Source organism: Arachis hypogaea, chromosome 2, assembly GCF_003086295.3.
Source record: "Arachis hypogaea cultivar Tifrunner chromosome 2, arahy.Tifrunner.gnm2.J5K5, whole genome shotgun sequence".
In the NCBI taxonomy this organism is placed as follows: domain Eukaryota; kingdom Viridiplantae; phylum Streptophyta; class Magnoliopsida; order Fabales; family Fabaceae; genus Arachis; species Arachis hypogaea.
Window position 1 is genome coordinate 75841166 of NC_092037.1, and position 22943 is coordinate 75864108.

A 22943-nucleotide genomic window follows, 5' to 3' on the forward strand; every position below is an offset into this window, starting at 1 on the left:
CATCACAGAGGTCCATGTTAGGGCTTTTAAAGTTTCTGGGAATCCTAGTCTGCATGATTTCTTCGATAAAGGGATCTTCCCTTCCAAAGGGAGTTTCTTCCCGATCTGCATGATTGTTCTGACCACAAAGGTCGGCTTCTAATTTCAAAAGTTTTTCTTCTAGTTCTCTTCATTGTCATACTTCCCTTCTCAGGTCTTTTTCAACTTCTCTTTGACGCTCTATCTCCTGCTCGAGTTGTTTTAATCGGCCATGGTGTCCGTGCACGAGGCACATAAGTTCTGTTGAATATCGATTCATTGTGTCCTCTAGTGGGTGTATCTCTGAGTTGATTCTTCTAGGTTAAGGGTTTTGTGAAGTCCGCTCTCCATTAGAACTGTCCGCTCTATCCTGCTGCGGTGGTATTACTATTGCACGGTCGTCGTTATGACGTTCTGACTTTGGTCTGGATGCCGTGTGTCCATCTTCGGGATGATCGTCTGCCATGATTGGGTGTAGACTTTCAGATCCTTGGCAACGACACCAATGTTCCGATTGTTACCTTAAACGGATGGATTGGGTCTGAACATGAGGTCCAAGCTCCTGTGGGAATTGTGTCCGTACCTTCTGCTACTAGGGTGCCGTTGTACGACATCTTGATGGGGGTGGAGGTGGTACCTGCAAGGAGCTTTGATTCTTAAGTTAGTAAGGATTTTAGGCAGGTTTTTAGTTGATTGGGTTCGAGGTATACCTGAGGATGTCAGGGTATTTATAACTGTAGATGCAGAGTCAATAACAACCTTTTAGAGTAGTTCCACCTTTGATGGTGGATAACCGTTCCCTTTTGTTCTTGTAGTTGTTGAGATCTCCTTTCTAGATGAATATGAGAGATTATAGGAGTTAGTTACTAATTCGGACAAGTAAGGCTAGGATAACGTCGTCGCGTCCGACCACTATAAGATCGGGTAGGTGTCAATCCAGCCAATATCTGTTGATTTGAATTTACTTATTTTGGGTCTGGCTAAATTGTGGGTCAGGGTATGAATAGTAATCATTCTCTATATTACATATATTGCGGTTGGATTATGATGCTTTCGACTATTTTAATTATTTATTTCAGATAGACATAATCAGCAAAAATAGTGTCGGGGAGTCGCTCTTGTGGTCGGAGTAGAGGGCGGGTGATAAATTAATTATTTGTATTAATTTTCTCTCGTTTAATCCGGTTATAATTATTATTGACAGTTAAAAAATATTGAATATAAATGTTTTTTATTAAAACAAATATTACCATCGATTTTGTATAGAATAAATCCGATGGTATATTTTATTTGTCTAAAATATTATTTAATTTAACATTATTACTGTTGAAATTTTCGACGGACATTTTTGCCGATAATTAGAGGCGGAAAAAATAAAAAATAAAGGGCACCAACATCACTATCAGAAAAAATTTAAGGGTAACGTCACTTTAGATTGACCGTTCTCTAACAATCACCTTTAATGATTAATTAACGTCAAAAATAAGAATTTATTGGTGAATCATTACGGGCAACATTTAAACGTCAGAATTTGTTTATCAATAAATAAAACTGTAATAAAATTATTGTCAAATTTGTTTGACGTTTTCGCGAGTAATTTTGACGATTTTTAACGATTTTTTTGTACTGTTTACAAAATAAGAAAAAAAAAAGATAAATGCACAACTTACCTAAATATAAAAGGAATAAAATCAAAATAATCCAAAGAAATAATATAAATGAGTCCTCAAGTAATAAAGGTAGATGTGCGATTTTTTTAATATATTTAACGTTATAAAGAAAATGTCAATATCTTATGTTTTTAACGTTAGTCTCTATATTTTCTATCTCATATGTTTTATGCTTTGAAGTTGTTCTATCAATGAAATATATTTTACATTTTATTCAGAGTAAAAAAAATAATAACATAGATTGTAAATAATATTTGTAAAGCTTTATTTTATACCTTATTGTAAATAATATTTGAATAATTTATTATTTTTAACCTTTCAAATTGTTATTATCAAATTAAGAATTATAAAAATACAAATTTACAAATTAAAACAATAGAAAAGCAGCTATGTTTATTGAGCTACTAATATATAATAAAGACATTTGTCTTTTTAACGAACTATAAAAAACTCTTTTTTGTTGATTTCATTTTTGATTACATAATGAATTATACTTATCTTTAAAATAGTAATACAAAAATATAAATTAAACAAAATATATATTGGAGAAATTAAAAGATATGAAATACACTTATTTTCAAACAATGAAAGAAAAATTTAAGAATTAATATGCAATTAAATTAATAAAAATTTTTCTATAGTATTTTCTATTATTCTACAATATATATAATATATGTTAGTATGAATTTTATACTATATAAATCTTGATATTTGGTTATTTTCTTTTTAATTTAATTTCTTGTGGTGTATTTATATGATATTATAAAAATTTAATTGATTTTGCACTTTTAATTTATATATTTTTAATAGTTATATTAAAATATATAGAGAAATCCCAGGTGAATAATTTTTTTTATAAACAAGTCCAATAATTTTTTTATGCGTGTTTTTTTTTTGTTCTTTATTAACTAGTTTTTATTGGTCGAATAAATTATTAAACTATGTAACGTTGATGTAATATATATTATTTATTTTATAATTTAGTTATTTCAATTAAAATACAATTAAATTTTTAAAGAGTAAATGTCCTTTTTGGTCCCAAACCATTTATTCGATGGACTTCCCACCCTTTAGAAAATTTAAAAACTCAAATCGGTCCCTATCTACTTTGAAATATGTACATTTTAGTCCCTATCAACTTTGAGTAAATGTCTTTTTGGTCCTTGGTAATATCCTTTCCGGTCCCTAACCAGGAACTAGAACGTACATATATCAAAGTAAATAAGGACCGATTTGGGTTTTTAGTTTTCTTAAAGGATGGAAAGTCCATCAAACAAATAATTAGGAACCGAAAAGGACATTTATTCATTTTTAAATCTATGAACCAATAGTTATGATCGTTTGACAACCAATTTAGTTCTTAAAAGCGTACTAATATATCTTCTTAAAAAAGATTAAAGTTAATATAATTAAATACAAAATAACATATTTTAGCATATTCTGAAATTCTTCTTAAATAAATAATTTAAATATTTTATTTATGAATATTAGTAATTTATAGTATATTTACAAATTTTTATTTTTTTACATATTTTGTTACTGTATAAACGAATTAAAATTTTTTATATCTCATTTACACTATAAATAAGATAAGATATAATTTTATTTGATTTTATCTCATTTACAAACGCGATATATGAAATTTGAAAAATATACAAATCTCATTTACACTGTAAATAATAAGATATGTGTATTTGTAAATATAAAAATATAATTTTTAAAAATAATAAAAATTAGTAATTTAATTTGGACCAATTTAAAAATTAAAAAAATTATTCAGTTAATTTTAATATTTTTTATATTTGAATGAACTTAATTACAAAATCAAAGTAGTGTAGGGACTCATTTGAAAAAAAAAGTATATGAATCTAATGAAAAACTTGGTGAAATTATAGAGATCATCAGAGTAATTAAATCATTAATTTTTATCTTATTTATATTTTAAATTTTAAATTAATAATTTTATTTGTGAATTCTTAAAAATAGAATGTTTCAAATTATATGGAATATTGACGGTTTTAAAATAATAGGAAAGATGAACTGTTTTAATTCACTCATTAGTGAGCGACTAAGTGTATCACATGATTTGAAACTATTTATTTAAAATCAACACATTATTTTTTAGAAACCAACCTATTTAAATTAATACTCAAAAAGAATAAAAAACATATTATTCGAAATTGTTCATCTTTTTTATTAATCGAAAAATTTTTCATCTTTTCTATTGTTTAAAACGTTCTATTTTTGAGAATTCAGTATAAATAAACAAAATTATTAATTTAAAATTTAAAATATAGAAAAGATATTAATTAGTTAAAGTCGATTTAAATAGTAATAAAATATATTAATTTTTATTTTTTAAATTGGTCTAAATTAAATTACTATTTTTTTATTATTTTTAAAAATTATATTTTTATATTTAAAAATACATTGTAAACGAGATAAAGTTAAATAAAACTATATATTATTTTATTTACTGTGTAAACAAAATATGAATAAGCTTAATTTATTTATGCGATAAAAAAAAATTAGTAAATATAATGCAAATTAGTAAATATTTATGAATAAAATATTGTGCAAACTATTTATATCTATAAATAAAATATGTAAATTATATATTTAAAAAAAATCCCATATTCTGCTATGCTCCTTGCCATTTGCAGTTTGCTTTTTACAAACATACATGAGAATAGTTATATTCTAGTAAAAATCCAATCCTTTAGAACACTGCACACACCCCCCCCCCCCCTCTGATTTTCTCACCCCTCCTCGCACACTTCCAGCCGCCTCCTTCCCTCGGAACTCCGCCTCTCACCATCGCGCCTCTCGCCGTCGCCGAATCCCTGTCCATCTGCAGCCTGCAGGTAGGCCGTTTCCTTACCTCTGTTTGACTGTTTAGTGTTTACTCAGGCGTTGTTTGATTGTTTGATACTTTACCTGCAGTTCTATTTTTGTCCCTTTGATAATAATACTGTGATTTTAGGTTTAGGTGGTGCATTTATTTAACTGATTTGGATATCCGAGACTGATATTTGACTATTTAGGGTTAGTTTGATGGTTATTTTTTGACTCTGATTTGGCTGTAATGTTACTAGTATTTTTTTTTGACATCATTTGAGGCTTTTGACATCATTGGGACAGTTAGGTTTAGTTCGATTGTTGATAATTTGAAGTTTTTGTGTTGTAATATGCGACAATGTGAGTACCCTTATTCCGCCATTGATGGGCTCCTGTTTTTTCAATTTCTATTTTGTTTTATTTTATTTTTAAATGGGGCACCAGCACTTCTGAGTCAAACTTGAGTTAATACTCAATTTGGTCTTGAAATTTGAGGTTGGACTTAGATTGACTCCTAAAATTCTATTTGACCCAAATTGAACCCCCCCCCCCCCCCAAATTTACAATGGTAACTAGCTTTAGCTCTTGAGTTCATCTCCTTTAACAGGCATGCTGATTTGGCACGTTAACTTATCATACTGGATAATACAACGACGTTGTTTTATATTGGCACCCAATCTTCAATGAAATGATGTTGTTTCACACAAAATGCATCTCTTTCTTACCAGTGATGGTCATGCAACGAGATGCATTTTATCCTGTCATTTTGTTGAAGATTAGGTGCCAATATAAAAAGATGTCTTTTTTGTTTTATTTAGCGTGACAAGTTAACGTGCAAACCAGCACGCCATTAACGGAGATGAGCTCACGGGCTAACGATAGTTATGGTTATAAATTTGCAGGTCCAATTTGGGTCATTTAAAAATTTTAGGGGTCAATTTGAGTTCGACCTTAAATTTCAGGGGCCAAGTTGAGTATTAACTCGTCAAACTCATTTGACTCTTCAATCTTAACTACTCTTAGCTCTGAACTCTTATTGTGATAAGTGTTTTTGGTTCCGTTTCTCTAACTGGGTATGTTTCCTTTGTATATTATAATTGACCATATTTACACACTTTTGATGCTTGCCTTTTAAATTTCAAATTTTTGCTCTTCCTTTGTGGTAACTTGCTTATTATTTGCAAAGCTTAGAACTTATGTTAATGGCTTGATGAAATAATTATTACTTACCTAAGAACTAGGTCCATTATTCTTATACGTGCAATTCAAATGAGTGGCTTTTAAATTAAAAATAATGAATAATTGTTAATGATATTCATTTGGTAAGAGCTGATAACAAGCCTAGTTTTTCGAAGAGATTTTAGAATATCTTTTGTATGGCATTGGTTTTTTAAATGATCATGCAATGATGATCTAGTCTTGAGGCATTTAAAAGATTGGGAAATTTTTACCTTAGCTAGCCGGTGTTCCTACCTTTCAAGTTTCCGCTAAGATAAGTATGATTACTTGATTATTGCTTATTGTGCAATTTGATAGGTGATTGTGTTGATTTTATTCATCACATTTTGATATGTATTGATGCTTGCTAATTGCTACAAGTATTAACTCTTTTTGACTTGCTTCGAATCCACATAGTTGGAAATTGTATTATTTATTTGAATAATTAAGAAGTAATCCTTAAATTCTTGTTGAAGGAATAATTCGTTCCTGTTTGAAATTAAATATGAATAACAGGCTTTTGATTCTTGTTTCAAGAACGTGTTGCAGGAAGTTAGACGAACATTGGATTAAACATGGCTCAATTGATATCGTCTTCTAGCTCCCTGACTATCTTCTCTAGAAACAAACCTTACTTAAAACCTTTCAACCAATGTTCAATGTCATTTTCGACCTCAGCTGCTTGCAACAGCTCCACATATCCATTTAGAAAGCTTTTCTTGCAACGACAGAAACCGAGAAAAAGTTTGGTATTACAAGTTAGTGCAGTTTCAACTAGCATAGAAACTCCAGTTCAAACTAGCTCTGGTGAACCTTCTAAACCACAGCGAGTCATGGTCATTGGTGGAGATGGTTATTGTGGTTGGGCAACTGCTCTTCATCTGTCTAAGAAGGGTTATGAAGTTGCGATTGTTGACAACCTTATTCGACGTCTCTTTGATCACCAGCTTGGATTGGATTCTCTAACACCGATATCCTCCATTCAAAATCGGATCCACTGCTGGAAATCTCTCACTGGAAAAAGTATTGAGCTCTACATTGGTGACATATGCGACTTTGAGTTCTTAACGGAAACATTCAAGTCATTTGAACCTGATGCTGTTGTCCATTTCGGGGAGCAGCGATCTGCACCTTACTCTATGATAGATCGGCCAAGAGCTGTGTTTACGCAACAGAATAATGTTATCGGTACACTGAATGTTCTTTTTGCTATAAAAGAGTTCAGAGAGCATTGTCATTTGGTTAAGCTTGGGACCATGGGTGAATATGGTACTCCAAATATTGATATCGAGGAGGGTTATATTACCATTACTCACAATGGAAGGACAGATACTTTGCCGTATCCCAAGCAAGCCAGCTCATTCTATCATCTAAGCAAGGTTCACGATTCACATAACATAGCCTTCACTTGCAAAGCTTGGGGGATTCGAGCAACTGATCTGAATCAAGGAGTGGTATATGGAGTAAGGACAGATGCGACTGCAATGCATGAAGAGTTGTGCAACAGATTCGATTATGATGGCATATTTGGAACTGCATTAAATCGATTCTGTGTTCAGGCTGCCGTCGGTCATCCACTTACTGTATATGGTAAAGGAGGCCAGGTAACTGATCCTTCTATTTATTAATTTCTTTTCAATAAGTAGAAGAATGACATTTGGATGATTGGTATGGTAAGGGCATGCATTCTTGAATATGAATTGTTTGTTTTATACAACGAGAGCAGAATTAGAGGGATTTGATGGAGCTTCTTAGAGGAATGGGCTACCCTACACCTCTCTCCTTTCTCTTTTGTGCTTGCATTGTTGTGTTACCATGGATGATTTTAGCTTTAACATTTTCTATCTAATTTTTAGGTTGCATTCGACATGTGTCAGATTGAGAATCAAATTTTTACATTGCCTCATGAAAACTTGTGCCTTCATTATTTATGTGTATCTGAAAATATGGAACTCATTCCTCTGAGAAATTAGTTTTTATTTTTGGGGAAATGATAAACAGATATAAATAGCAACCTTTTAGATCTCATTTAATGTTATTTTTACGTTACTAGGTTTGCAACCTATTCTATAGTCCAGATTTCTAGCAGCTCTTGAATAGATGTTAAATGTTATCTCAGCTCACCTCATTAGACAGCAATTTAAATGAAGTGCTGTATTTCTCTTTTAACCATTGCTTCATTTGATTATCTAATTTTTTTTTGAGCTGATGCATGTGGCTATGGGAAAAGTTATCAAATTCTCTGCGGCTTATGTTGTCTGTATTGTGAAATGTACGTATTTCAGACTCGGGGCTATCTTGACATAAGAGATACAGTTCAATGCGTGGAGCTTGCCATTGCGAACCCTGCAAACCCTGGGGAGTTCCGAGTCTTCAACCAGTTTACGGAGCAGTTTTCAGTCAATCAACTAGCTGCCCTTGTTACAAAAGCTGGTGGGAAACTTGGGCTCAATGTGGAAACCATAACCGTGCCAAACCCGAGAGTGGAAGCAGAGGAGCATTACTACAATGCCAAGCACACTAAGCTTGTTGAGCTGGGACTCAAGCCACACCTTCTTTCAGATTCTCTCCTTGATTCACTGCTCAACTTTGCTATCCAGTACAAAGATCGTGTTGACAGGAAGCAAATCATGCCTAGTGTTTCTTGGAGAAAAATTGGGGTCAAACCGAAAACTGTCACAGCCTAAGAATGTGGAGTCTTTGCCGCTTTTACTGTATCTTGCATGATTATGCTTCTTGGTTCGATAAGGGTATGTTATGATGCTTTGAATTGATTATTTTCAAATGGCATGATCCATTTCTGTGTAGCCTTCGTATCCTAGTGTATTATATAGGGTAGACATTTGTGCTCCCAAGTACTTTCTCATCAGAGCATTGTATGTAGTAAGTTCCTGTGCAGTGTCCTTATTTAATATGGATGTATTGATTTGTTGCATACCTAAAGAGACCAGTGAGTTTCAAAGGCAGAATGACAAATGATGATGCCAATTAGCAATTTATTAAATTGGAGAATGCTATGGAATCAACAGTTTTAGTATAAGAAACGGGAGAGTTAGCTAGAAAAAAAAGTGTTAGCCATTTAGATAATTTTAGTGACGCATTTTTGTTTTGTTTCGGGGGTGAGAAGGGGGGCTGGTTACTTGGTTATTATCCTTTGAAATGAACGGGCACTTTATAGTGCATCATTTCATGATACCATCTAATTTTATAACATTTATGATATGTTTAGAATACAATAAAATTGAAATTGGTTTAATTTTAAAATTAAATTCTTTGTTTGAAATGAATAAAATTAGGAATTGAATTTATTTGTAAATTTTACAGATTTACATTTGTTCCACGGTTTATTTGAAACCAATGTGATTTAGGTCTGAACGCGAGGTCCAAGCTCCTCTTTGGTGGGTTACTCTGATGTTTCCTCCGGCAAAGTTATGTCGTCCGAGCTTTTTAGAGAGGTTTGGGGGAAGGGGTGTTAAAGGAATTTTGATGTTTAAGTTAGCAAAGACTTTAGGCATGTTTTGTGTAGATTAGAGTTGAGAAATACCTGAGTTTAATGAGATATTTATATAGTAGTAAAGATAAGTTATCTTTTTATAACTTATCCACCTATCATGGTGGGTCGTTGTTCTCTTTTTTATTTAGGGGTTGTTGAAATCTTATATCTGAAAATAAGAATATGTTTGTAGGTGAAGTTAAGATTTTGCAAGCCAAGTGGTACAAATGAGGTCGGGAGTATAGGGAGAGTGACTTTGGACTTTGAAGTGGGCTTTAGTTATTTTGGGCCGGCTTTGAGTTGTGGGCCAGGGTATGAACAACGCCCTTTTTTAGGCGAGTTCTCGTAAATCGGGCTCAAACATTCAGTCAAGTTGTTCGTTAAATGTTGCTATTATCGCTTGAGTAGATCGTTCACAATAGATTCTCGATATATTTTGAGGGAACAAGTCGAGAAACTCAACGTGATCTGTATTTGGAGAGGTTGGAGACTCGACGTGATTTGAACAGTTGTAATGTTTTTGTAACATTTCTCATTCTGTAACCGTTCGTGCGCCTTTTCGACAACCGTGCGCCATCATTTAAAGTGAGGTGACTTTACCCTTTTGTCGTTGTCATTATATAAACATGATTCCTTCCCTTCTCTTTTCATTTCTTCACTTTGTAAAGGCTTTCTCTATTCTCTGTAAACTATCCTCTCTCTTTTATTCTTCTACAAAACCGTTTTTCTCATCCTCGCTTTCAGAGTTTCTATTTTCTTCAAATTTATCTTCCTCTTGGTGGTTACCCTTGTTTGAGGTTGCTTCTTGTACTCTCAAGTAGTCGTTACGTGTGCCATTTTCGTACTTTTCTTTCACCAAGTTTGTTGTTGTTTTTTTTTTATTATTTTGATTGTCTTAGCATTTATAAATACCTTTTATATTGTATTATACCACACAACTTCAATACACACAAACATTTTTTTATTACTCTCTCTCTTAACTTTTTAATATCATATCAAAATCATGATATCCTCCTTGAAGAGGATATGTTATTTTTTCGGTTTAGTGAAACTACCGTATTTTCCTTCAAAAGTATATCATTTTTGTGCGTTTTCCTTCTCTGTAACACCTTCACCACCACGAGTGTCATGTTTCTGGCTGCACCACTCTAATAACGAGGATGGCAACTTTTACATATAACTATAAATAGTAAGAGCCTTTATCTGAAATCTTTATTGACTTTTTTTGAAAAACTGAAAAAAAAATTTCTTTAATACATACATAAATACATACATACATACATACATACATACATACATACATACATACAAAGCTCCACTACACTTTTACATATGCAAGAAACATATATACAAGTAATATACTAACATATAATATAAAATGACAACTCATATTATTCTTCACAAAAATGTAAATAACGATAACAAAGGCGAAGAAAAAATGTCTAAGATAATACAACAAAAAAGCACAATCAAATGTTCAGTAAACTATTCATAGGCTTCTTCATTGGTTTCTTGAAATGTATAGGACTGTAGGAAGTGAGAACCTAATTACACGGTCTCAGTAGAGGAGTTTTAGAATTGTCATAAAAAGATATATATATATATATATATATATATATATATATATATATATATATATATATATATAAGAAAATTTGTTTTACAACAATAATCATTAGTCGTCTTATGAATATTTTCGCTAAACTATCCTTTCCTTAAGTCTCGATCATTGGGCATATTACTCACTAATTCAAAATCATGTGATTTTCCATCCGAAACTAAAACATCAAAACACCAATTTATATCAAATTTAGACTATAACCCTCATCCATTTCATTTTTAAAATCCTGTCTTCACACAACTCTTCGAACAACAACAATTAATCATCTGAAATCCAATTTCACATATTATTTATTTCAATCTCAACAAATATACTACAACACATTAATACATACCAAGAGAGATAATTCACCCAATCAAGGTTTCTAACCAAAATTTATTCAACATTCAATCAATTATCTAGTCAATCTCTTACAAGCCACCACAATCTACAATAAATTTGGACTAATAAATCACAATCACAAGTAATCAGACAGTCAAACAAATAATCACACATAGCGAACAATTATGACAAGTAGTACAATTAGCAGTTAACAGAATATCAATTAGACAAACCAAGTAATTATGCACACCCAAATAATTGTAAACAAGTGCACATGATGCATACTTGTTCTACTGGTCGTGAGCTCACATATTGGTTAAACTACTAGACCTGGCACATCTGATAGCTAACCCGTATATTATCTCTCTATTGTGCATCCCTAGGAGGAATTATCATCGAGGAATCATATGAAATAAAGGAGAGTGCCTTCTTACCTTCTCCTAGAGGTATAGGCCATGCTATATAAAACAACGGAGAGTGCCGTTCCACTCAGAGGAGAGTACTTTCTCACCTTACAACTAGAGAGAGACTATGATGCAACAATAAGAAATCCTCAACCTAACTTGTTCACACCACAATCAGAAATTGAATCGAAGGGAATCCTCAACCTTCTATCCAATCCTCTGATGTAACAAGAGAAGGAATTCTCAATCCCACTTGTCTACTATAACACAAGAGAAGGAATCCTCAACCTCAACTTGTCTATCTGTGAGCAGGACTAAGCCATCGTCCTCACCGTGGGCAGGACGAACCACCATCCCCAAAACATTAATCATAATCATAATTAAACATAACCAAGATCATAATCAAAACCACGATTTTATGTAATCATATTCATCACAATAATAATTATTCTCGACTTTATCCTCAAGCCGTGAGCGAAAAAAAACCACCGTCCTCACTGTAGGTGGGACGAACCACCATCCTCACAACATTTATATCTCAAAACAAGTTTCCAAAAACTAATTTCAACTTCATTTTTAAGTTTAAGACTTTCCCAAAAAGACTCGAAAATCATTCTATTTTACCAATCAAATTCAAATACTTTAAATTCACTAAAACTTCTCAAAACATAATTCTTTAATCAAAATTAATCAAATAAAACTTCAAAATAAAGTATCTAGTTTTTATGAAATTAACACTAGTTTTCATCATTCTTATTATTCAAATACTCCTATGAAAATTTCGACAGAACCTTCACTAAAACTCGAACCTTTCCACCCTTCAAGGGTTTCATCCAAATCCAATAGTTTCTCAATATGTACCAATCAAACATAATCAAGAATTCCAGCAACCAATCATTTTCCAACAATCAGAAAAGCAATCACAGTTCATAACCATAAACAAACCAACTTCATTAATTAATCTCGCAAAGCAGCCATAATCTATTTGAGCATTTAATCAATCACATTCATCCAGTACAGTTCAATTTAATCCATAAGACTCGCACAATCACTAAAAATACATTTTTCACATCGATATCAATTTATGACAATTCCTTGAAATACAATAGGTTAAGAAAAAGCCCTTACCTCAATCTTGACTCAACTACGCAACCGAACTAATGGCAATAACATAAATGCCACTACAGCAGTAGTACTAGCAGTTCCGATGACTCCACGCAGCAATGACAGTCACAATTATGGTAACTCAAACCTACGACATCAATACCTCAAAATCTTTAACAAACTAATAACAGAACACTAACAGCGAGGATTCCGGAACAAGAATACTTATTGTAACTAAGAAGAAATGAGAGAACGGAGCAACAACAACTCTGGTAATGACTTCCAATGACGACAATGTCATTTTTCGTCGGCCAGAATCATAGCGACGCGGTCTTCTCCTCCTCCGGAGAGTTCCTCTTCTCTCTATTCGCGTTCTGCTCGTTCTCCCCCCTCATGCAACAACGACTTTCTCTGGTGACTACCCAAATAGCAGCAACGGCGATATAATCTTTGGCGGCGGCATTTGTGGCTCGATGGCAGCAGAAGCGGCCCTCCCTCCTTCCTTTCTCATCGTGTTTTCTTCCTCTTCCTGCGTTCTGTCTCTCTTCCTTAGCTCAATTCGGTGATAGACTCAACCCCACTAGCGATGGCGATGGTCTTTCACGCCTACAATAGGCACAACGGCGGCATAGAATTATCCTTTGTCCTCGTCGCGTCTCTCTTCTATTTGATCTCTCTCTCTCTTTCTCTCTCACGTGCAATAACGTCGGCGGCAGTCCCCCCTCCGCCGATGCCCTCTTCTTCCTCTTCTCTCTTTCTTTTTTTTCTTCCGTTCTCTCTTCTTTGCAGCTCTATTTCTATCTTTTTTTTCTTTCTTTCTTTTTTCTTTCATGAGTGAAGGTAATGGAGGGCGGGCGGGAGAGTGTGAATTAGAGTTTGGTAAAAGGGATAAGGGTAGAATAGGTATTTTAATAAAGTGAGAGTAGGGTAGTAATTGAAAACCAAATATAGTTCAATATAATTATTTTTTAGAACACTATTTATTTACCAACTTATAAATTATTTTTAAATAAGTACCCTAATTTAAAAATTAGAGATAATCTAATTAATTATCTCTTATTCATAAAATTAAATTAACAAATCCTCCTTATTTTTCAATTACTAAAACTTTGAATTTTAAATAAAGAAATACCCAATTATTATGAAAATAAAATCATAAATAAATATAATAAATTATAAATACTTATTTTTAATTTCTAAAAATCGGGGTCTTACATTATCCATTGCCACTATTTTGATATTTTCTCACCACAAAAATTAGTCATTCCTCTCCATCTTGTTTTTTCGAGTCTAACATGCCTAACGCAGCCGTCTCCCGCTGTTGGATCTGCCGCCTGAAGAATGCTGCCGTCAACCACCAACTCCATCTTCATCCGTGACGTTTTTCTATTTTTCGATGATCTGTCTAGCATTTTTTCCTTACCTATTCAATAGCTTTTCGCTAGTTCGCCATCTCTCTAATAATTTGCCGCCTATTTGGCTATTTTCTAGTAGTTCACCAACTCTCATTTTGGCAGTTTTTTGGCCGTTTGCCACCCTTCCAACAGTCCCATCCGTGCTTCTATTCAATAGTTTTATCTGCGCTTCTTTCTAGCAGTTCCGTTTGTGTTTTCTTTTGACAATTCCATTTGTGTTTTCTTCTATCTGCAGTTTTATTTACACTTCCTTCCAATAATTCCATCTGTGTTTCATTCCAAAAGTTCCATAGACATTTTCTCTACTACTCTCTATTATCTTTCTAACAATAACATTAATACTTTTGACAATGTTATTGATAGCCTTCCTTACTATTTACTTGGTCCTATCGCAGTGCGTTGATATGAAACCTTGGTTTTCATGAAAATCTTGGAATAATTTGTTAACTTTATTATCCAAAACCATGTTATAAACATGCATGAGAGATATTAAGAGTTTATACTTTAAGAATGTATTTTTCTCCTAGAAACTGTTTCTTTGTTGTGATCTTGGGTTCGACTTCTTACCTATGCATTGTACTTTCAATCATCAAAGCTCAAACAATGGTTGCTATTTATCAAATCAAATAATAATCTATAAGAATAAAGTTCATGCATATACTAACATACATGAGAATTTCTGAGATTTTCTAAGTGAAAATAAGAAGTTTTGCTCTATTTCATTTATATTGTGACCCATCAACAATTTTGAGAAGAGAGATACGCTAGTGGAAAGAAAACGAATTTTATTATTTTAAAAATTTAATTAAAACAATAAAAATAACCCACATTAATTACTGATATGTCACAAAATGAATAAATAGAACAAAAACTTTCATTTGCTCTTAAAACACCTAAGAAATTCACCGTACATACATACATCTACATTTGCATGAAGTCCTAGTCCACCAAAGCCACTTTGGTTTAAAGACACATAACTTAGAACCAATAATATTCCCATTTGGGATATATTAAAAAATAGTCATCTAGTCATCAATTTTCATGCTTCTGAACACTTAGATGTTTTTTTAATGTAATTTGTTTAAATTCATTTTTTCAAATTTAGAAGAACATGTTCTCTCTTTTTTTGGGATGGCGGGGGGATTTCAATAGCGATGCCTTATTATTTATTTAAAATAACCTATTTTGAGTAAAAGGCTCCGTAGCTATCGTTAATACAAGCATTGAACATATCTAATAAAAAACTCGTACAACACAAATCAACCATTTTCTTTCCATTTCCAATACCCTCACCAATTTTCTCTCTTGCATATACTTTCTAGCCTCTCCATTCAATCCCTTGCACTTTGTTTTTCAGGGTCATTCTGTTTTATGTTTTCTGAAGATGGGGCAGCAAACTTTGATTTACAGTTTTGTAGCCCGTGGCACTGTGATCCTTGCTGAGTATACTGAATTTAAGGGAAATTTTCAAACAATTGCATCTCAGTGCCTTCAAAAGCTTCCTTCCTCCAATAATCGTTTCACCTACAATTGTGATGGCCACACTTTCAATTACCTTGCTGACAATGGCTTCAGTACGTTCATGATTTATAGGTTTTATCATTCCTCATTATATTTTCTTTCAAAATTATATTTGTTTATATATATGGATTATGGTGTATGTTTCTATTTTCGTTTTGATTTTTATTTTTCATTTCCATTTGATGATAGTTAACCAGGATAGCAAGAATTTTAAAAGTTAAAATAATTGTTCCTCTTCTTACTAGAATTTTTCTAACCCCTGCCTCTCTTGCTCTAAAAGAAAAAATATAAAAAAGCATGTGAGATAGTTATTATAAGAACAAAATGTGAGATACTTATTCTTGGTGGCCGGGTTTTAAGTACTCGATAAGCCTGGAAATATGCCTTGGTCTTCGTGGAACCACACAATTGTTTTCATTATTAATTTATTATAGTCTAAAAATAAAAGGTGACACTTAAACGAAGATTTTATAATTATTTTTTTGTAAAATATATTTTTTTTAATTTTTGGATGATGAATTTTAAAGATAAATTTTGATATATTATAAAATATTTTTTTTATTAAAAAATAATTAAATAAATAAATTATACTTTTAAACAAAATATGCAAATATAGAAACGGAAGATTCTAAGAAAATAAAATTGTTACTGTACAAACTTAACGAGCTTAGTAATTAAAAGAAAAGCTGATGAAAAAGATTTGTCAAATAACAAGATAATAGAAAAAATACTAATCAATTTGCCACTCAAATTTGATTCTAAAATATCAACAATAAAAGACACTAGGATTTATTGAAGATAACACTAACAGAGTTAATAAGTTTATTAGAAGTTTTTGAATAAAGATTGGCAAACCGATATGATAACAATTTTATATAAAATGCATTTTATTTTGCAAAGGATGCTTATTTAGAAAGTAATATTATCAACCATTTTCTTTTGGAAAAGCATGACATGTTAAATAGATGCTTGAATTAGTTCCCACTAATATTTGTTGTACAACGAAAATATCATCTCTTAGTAGCAGTAGATACTTCATTCTTTTTATCGATTATTATGCCAAAATAATGTGGAGGAAAAATAATAGTTAAATTTGTCTTTACTAAAAGATTATTTATTCTTTAAATTAGTTTTAAATAATTTTTTTAGTTATATTAATTTTTGAAAAATAAAATATAAATCAAATTGGTCTTTTTATTATTTAGATGATAACATCGCTTTAAGTGTTATATAATATAATGACGTGATAAGTTAATATCATGTGTCACAAGATGATTGATCAGGTCAGTGACATCTAACATATTTCACGTGCCACTTTACATGTAAAAATGTTATTTATAATTAAAATAGTCTCTGAAAGTTTATACGTAAACTATTTTCATCTCTAAAATTTTAAAAATTAATCAAATTAATCCTTATACAAATTTTATTTATTTCTTCATAATATTAAATTTAAAATAATTTTTGATAGTACTAATTTTAATATTATTTTTTAGACTTTAATAAATAAAATTCTCTTTACATAAAATAATAAAAATAATTAAATTATTATAAAATTATTTTGTCAGTTGTATTTTAAAATTTTACATTTTTAAATTATAAATTTTTATAGTGAAATTTTTTTATTTAAACGAATTTATCAAATTATTGTTGATTATATATTTAAAAATTTAATATTTTAAATTTCACTAAATAATATAGTAAAAATTTAAATCTTTTGAATTTTTTAAAATTATAATTTTTATTATTGTTTAATTTATATGATAGAACTCAATAATTAAAAAACCGATTTATGACGTCACTTGTTGAATCTTAATATTTTAATATAATTTTTTTAAAATAACTTCTTATTTATTTAGTGAAATTCAAAATTCTATACCTTTTAATATATAACTAGTATATAACTAATTTTAATATTTTGAATTTCACTAAATAAAATAGTAGTTATTTTAAATGTTTTAATCTTTTAATCTTACTAAATAAATATAGTAGTTATTTAAAAAAAATTATATTAAAATATTAAGATTCAACAAATGATCTCACAAATTGATTTTTCAATTATTGAGTTCTACTATATAAATTAAACAATAATAAAAATTATAATTTTAAAAAATTTAAAAGATTTAAATTTTAAAATAACTACTATATTATTTAGTGAGATTTAAAATATTAAATTTTTAAATGTATAATCAATAATAATTTGATAAACTCATTTAAATAAAATAAATTTTACTATAAAATAATTATAATTTGAAAATATAAAATTTTAAAATACAAATGACAAAATAACTTTATAATAATTTAATTATTTTTATTATTTTATGTAAAGAGAATTTTGTTTATTAAGGTCTAAAAAATAATATTAAAATTAGTATTATCAAAAAATATTTTAAATTTAATATTATCAAGAAAAAATAAAAAAAAATTTATATAAGGACTAATTTGAATAATTTTTAAAATTTTAGTGATGAAAATAACATATGTCTAGACTTTTAAGGACTATTATGATTATAAATAACTTTTTTACATGTTAAGTAACATATAGCATGTTAGATGTCACTGTAACATCTCAACTAATCATCTTATGATGATATGTGACATTAATCTATCACGTCATCATGCCACGTGGCACATAACGCGTCATCATCTAATTAATAGAAGGATTAATTTGACTTACATTTTATCTTTTAAAAATTAATATAACTAAAAAAATCATTTGAAAACTAATTTAAAAAATAAGTAATTTTCAAAAACAAATTTAGCTATTAACCCATAGATTTGCGATGAAAATAGCATATTCAATTCTAAACATCTGCTAAATATATTATAGGCAGAAGCTAGATACACAATAGTCTACCTAATAAACCATTATTTAACTCATAATCACCTAAAATGTGGAGTTTAACAAAAATGCTTCGTGAAATTGAGATGAAAAAGTCAAGGTATATTCAGATTTCTTATGAGTTTGTTTGGTAAAGCATCTATGATATTATAATGAAAAGCTCTAAAAACTAACTAAAACAAATTACATGTTAAAAATATTTAGGATAATATCTAAAAAAATATCTAAGATATTATCTCAGGAGAATTATCCAAAAATTAATAAAATAGTGGTAGCCTAAAAAAATCTAGTTACACCAAATTGATTACGATGCGCCAGCTTATAAACTCTATAAATAGCTCATAATAAAGTTCATTTGTTCGAGTCACAACAATAACAAAATTATTTCATTTCTATAATCATTCATCAAACTATCAACCACCATCCTTAATACATAATTCAGTACAAACACATTAACCTAACTTAAAACTATTTTATAAAACTGATAGTGAGCATAAATTCGTTCATTGGATTAATAAAGGAAAATGAAATTCATATTTATGATCAATATTTTCAAAGATGGTAACGATTTAATGAGAATATATACTAGTACTCGTGGTATAACAACTTACATTATTACTTGATTTTTAGGTTAAAAAGATATTATACATCCCTTTCTTTTTTCTGATATGCAGTATAATATAAACTTTTAAGAGCTATTTGCCTCTATTATCATAAACTTAACAATAGTTTCATTCACATAGTTGTATTCTTTGGATTTTACACCATATCATAATAGAGGTAATACCTAATACTTTAGTTCATTGTTTGTGCGTGGCACAGTAGTATTATCATAATGTTTTGAAAATTGAACTAGTGGTTTAATTTTTGGTCATAAAACAAACATTGTTAGTAGGAATCATAGATCTAGTTAGATTATATTACCAATGCGGATAGATATACATACCAATATAGTAATCTCATAAATACTGATGTGACATTTTGTAAAATCCAAAATAGATTTAAAATGAAGTTGTAATGTATGTTTGGATTTTGACATAAAATGATGGATTTATTTTGGATGTTGCAGCCTATTGTGTGGTGGCAATTGAATCTGCTGGTAGACAACTTCCTATTGCTTTCCTTGAGCGTGTCAAGGATGAATTCAGCAAAAAATATAGTGGAGGAAAAGCATCAACTGCTTCAGCTAACAGTCTAAATAGAGAATTTGGGTATCTAATTTTATAATCAAATTTTTGTAATGAATGCACATATTTTATTACATAGATAATAATGTCATATTTGTTTTATTTATGGTAATTGCAGGCCAAAATTGAAACAACAAATGCAATATTGTGTTGACCATCCCGAAGAGATCAACAAGCTTGCCAAAGTAAAGGCTCAAGTTGCTGAAGTTAAGGGCGTAATGATGGAAAACATTGAAAAGGTATGATCTTTATGAATGTCATTATTGTTCTTTGTTAGCAAAACAACATAATTTATCTGGAATAAAATAGAAGATTTATTTATTTATTTATTTATTTATTTTTGCAGGTTCTTGATCGTGGAGAGAAGATTGAAATGCTAGTCGATAAGACTGACAATCTTCGCTCACAGGTTAGAACGTGAAAGATAATTCATTGATTTAAATGGAATAATTTTTAAAATAAATTACTTCAATAACACTTTTAAAACTAAATTACTTCACAATATAGTATTTTATTTAGTGAAAACGTTATTTAATTTTGTGGAGTTTTTAAATTTAAAATAAAAGATAGTAAACCAAGTCAAACCATAACTAATTTTAGAGGTTCAAAACATTACAAATCATAAAAAAACTCCCACAAAATTTTTTTATTATACTAAAAAAATACATGCTAGTAATATGTTTCAAACGAACGACGTCTAAGAAAGAGAAATATTGGAGGCTAATATTTTTTATTAATATTAGCTAATATTTTGGACTAACAATTTATATTTATACTATTAGAATTTAGAAGTTAAGATTTAAGGTTTAAAATTTTGTATTTAATATAGAATTGACTAAATATTGGCCAAAAAATATAAATTTTATTCATCATGTAGCATTATTTGTGTTTTAGGTGTAGATATTATGGTATGATCCAAAACCGTGTTGATTTGCTTGTGTTACTTATACAGGCACAGGATTTCAGAACACAAGGAACAAAAATGAAAAAGAAGATGTGGATTGAAAATATGAAGATCAAATTGATTGTTTTTGGAATCGCCTTATTGTTGGTTTTCATCCTTTTTATGTCAATATGTCGTGGCTTCAGCTGCTTAGGCTATTAACAATTTTTCAGATTTTGGACTTCAGTAGAAAATAGTGGGGTTGGTGGTTTTGTCATATATTTGTCTTAGAGATCTACCAAATATAGCAAGTACATATCTCATGAGGTTTGAGAATAGAAAAACTAGGTTTGGCTAATCAATGTATGTCAAATATCTTTACATTTATAATAAATGTATAATAAATGATTGATAAATGCAAGATAGAACTTTGATGGATGGAGATTATAAACCAGGACAGGGACTCTATCCATAAGGACAGAACCTATATTGTGTTTGTTTTATATTCGCAAAGAATGTCATTGGTAAACTTGCAGGTTTTTTTTTTAGTATCTTTTAATTTGACAAGTTAAGTAATAATGTGTCGTGAATCAAAGTTTTATTTAAGAGTTTGTTGTAGCCAATAAATTATTAAATCTATAAAGCAAAATTTAAATTCTTAATACTTATTTAAGCGAATAAGTAAAATAACCACTCATTCGACTAAATCAAGTTGGTTTAAAACTAGAAATTTTGATAGCTTGAATTGAGGGAGCATATAGGCTTAATCCAATCAGAGTTAGACATGTGAAGATGGTTCGGTCCATTAGATTTGGTTCTTTTTGTCGATGTATGTAAAAGAATGGCGTCGGAGGTAGATTTTGGGCTAAGAAGTGGTTATTGTTCATAATCGAGATTGATGAAGAACATTACCAATCTTTAAATTCTTAATGATATTTATGGAATTCTCTCTGTTAAATCTCTGAAAAAAATATAGTTGTCAGAATCGAACCGGTGATCGAATCGGTCAAATTACTAAGTTATTAGGTTATTGGTTCAACCGGTGAGTTACTGGTTGAACCGATTAACCCGATCTTATGTAAATAAAAAATAAAAAATAGTAAAAAATTTAAGATATATATTTTTACTAACATTTTAAGAATATTTAGCTATTCTAAAATAATATAAAACAGAAATAATAAATATTTTGTTAATTTTACTCTATCATAAATATTTTATTTTGTTTTTATATTAAAATAATAATTATTTTCAGATTTTAATAACTTATTAATAAATTTATATCTATTATACTATTATATACTACAAGTATTTATTAAAAAATAATATTAATAGATATTATATAATTATGAAAAGAAAAAATAAGTTAATTTATAATTATTATTAAATAAAAATATAATTAATTTAAAAATATGTGAGTTTATAACTAAAATTAAAATAAATTAAATAAAAATAAATATATTTGCTAAAAGATATCTATATATATAATAATTTGTAAACATGTTAACAAGAATTGTGATAGCCTAGTGGTTGTGACTTGTTCCTTTTTTAGTTTGGACAGGGGTTCGAACCCAACCCCACCCTTTTTAGTTTGGACAGGGGTTCGAACCCAACCCCACCCGTGTCCGTTACGGTGCCACCCTGGAAGGGGTTCTATTATGAGAATTTAATTTATAAAATTATGCTTGTATTTTAAAATCTAGTTAACTTGTTGTATTCTGCAATTTAAATTATTTGTATTAAAATTGCAGAAATCAGGCTTGTTCTATTTCTACTTTTTTTTTCTTAAATTGTATTAGTTCAGTTTTAGCGCATTTGTGTATTATATTAGAATTTGTTAAATTGCATTAGTTCAGTTTTCATCATACCAGTGACATTAGTTAGCATCAATTCATTTATGCATCAAGTTAGCATTAGTTCATTTGTGCATTATTCATGTATTAAGTTAGCATTAGTGCATTTGTGTATTATATTAGAACTGATATTTTTATCCATAATAACATTACGAGAATAATTTTTTTAAAATTATAGTTCACTTTGTTCTAACAGTATAAATTATGCATGACACAAAAGATTTATAAAATCAAACTACTTTTACAAAAAAAGTTGTAAGTAGACAAAAGTTTCTGACTAAGAAGACCAAGATATCTGCAGATAAAAAATTAAATAATAAGATTTTTAGTTATTATTTTTATATGAAAAAGTCTAATTTTTTATTAATAATTAATTTTAACATTCGTTATCTAAAATTTAAAATAATTTAATGTGTATACTTTTATATTTAAAATATTTTAATTGTAAAAAATATCGAATGACATATTTTGATTTGTCAAATTATTAATATAAAATATAATTATATATAGAGTAAAAATAGTAGAGAGAAATATAAAAATAGAGAGAGGTAGATGAGA

General features: G+C 29.6%; 2 protein-coding genes across 3 annotated transcripts; both read left to right on the forward strand.

The window, feature by feature from the left end:
• The first annotated feature begins 4301 nt into the window (after nt 1-4301).
• Nucleotides 4302-8748, forward strand: LOC112743034 (UDP-sulfoquinovose synthase, chloroplastic). Of its 2 annotated transcripts, none has more exons than XM_025792269.3 (3): nt 4302-4552; nt 6294-7348; nt 8030-8748. In XM_025792269.3, exons 2-3 carry the CDS (start codon nt 6320-6322, stop codon nt 8429-8431), a joined length of 1431 nt encoding a protein of 476 aa, XP_025648054.1. In that variant the 5' UTR covers nt 4302-4552; nt 6294-6319; the 3' UTR covers nt 8432-8748. The 2 variants fall into 2 exon arrangements, with proteins under 2 accessions (XP_025648054.1, XP_025648049.1); XM_025792264.3 differs by having other exon boundaries at nt 4322-4552; nt 6282-7348.
• Nucleotides 8749-15371: 6623 nt separating this feature from the next.
• Nucleotides 15372-20989, forward strand: LOC112743048 (putative vesicle-associated membrane protein 726). The gene is made up of 5 exons (XM_025792279.3): nt 15372-15676; nt 19535-19676; nt 19771-19891; nt 19999-20061; nt 20605-20989. The coding sequence occupies exons 1-5, from the start codon at nt 15487-15489 to the stop codon at nt 20755-20757; spliced, it is 669 nt and encodes a 222-aa protein (XP_025648064.1). The 5' UTR covers nt 15372-15486; the 3' UTR covers nt 20758-20989.
• The last annotated feature ends 1954 nt before the right edge of the window (nt 20990-22943 follow it).

Bases quoted from the DNA above. Each gene is read 5' to 3' on its own strand.
- LOC112743034 (XM_025792269.3), top strand. From the start codon at position 6,320: ATGGCTCAATTGATATCGTCTTCTAGCTCCCTGACTATCTTCTCTAGA. The intron at 7,349-8,029 runs GTAACTGATCCT...TACGTATTTCAG, and splicing joins TATATGGTAAAGGAGGCCAG to ACTCGGGGCTATCTTGACAT.
- LOC112743048 (XM_025792279.3), top strand. From the start codon at position 15,487: ATGGGGCAGCAAACTTTGATTTACAGTTTTGTAGCCCGTGGCACTGTG. The intron at 15,677-19,534 runs GTACGTTCATGA...TGGATGTTGCAG, and splicing joins CCTTGCTGACAATGGCTTCA to CCTATTGTGTGGTGGCAATT. The intron at 20,062-20,604 runs GTTAGAACGTGA...TTACTTATACAG, and splicing joins CTGACAATCTTCGCTCACAG to GCACAGGATTTCAGAACACA.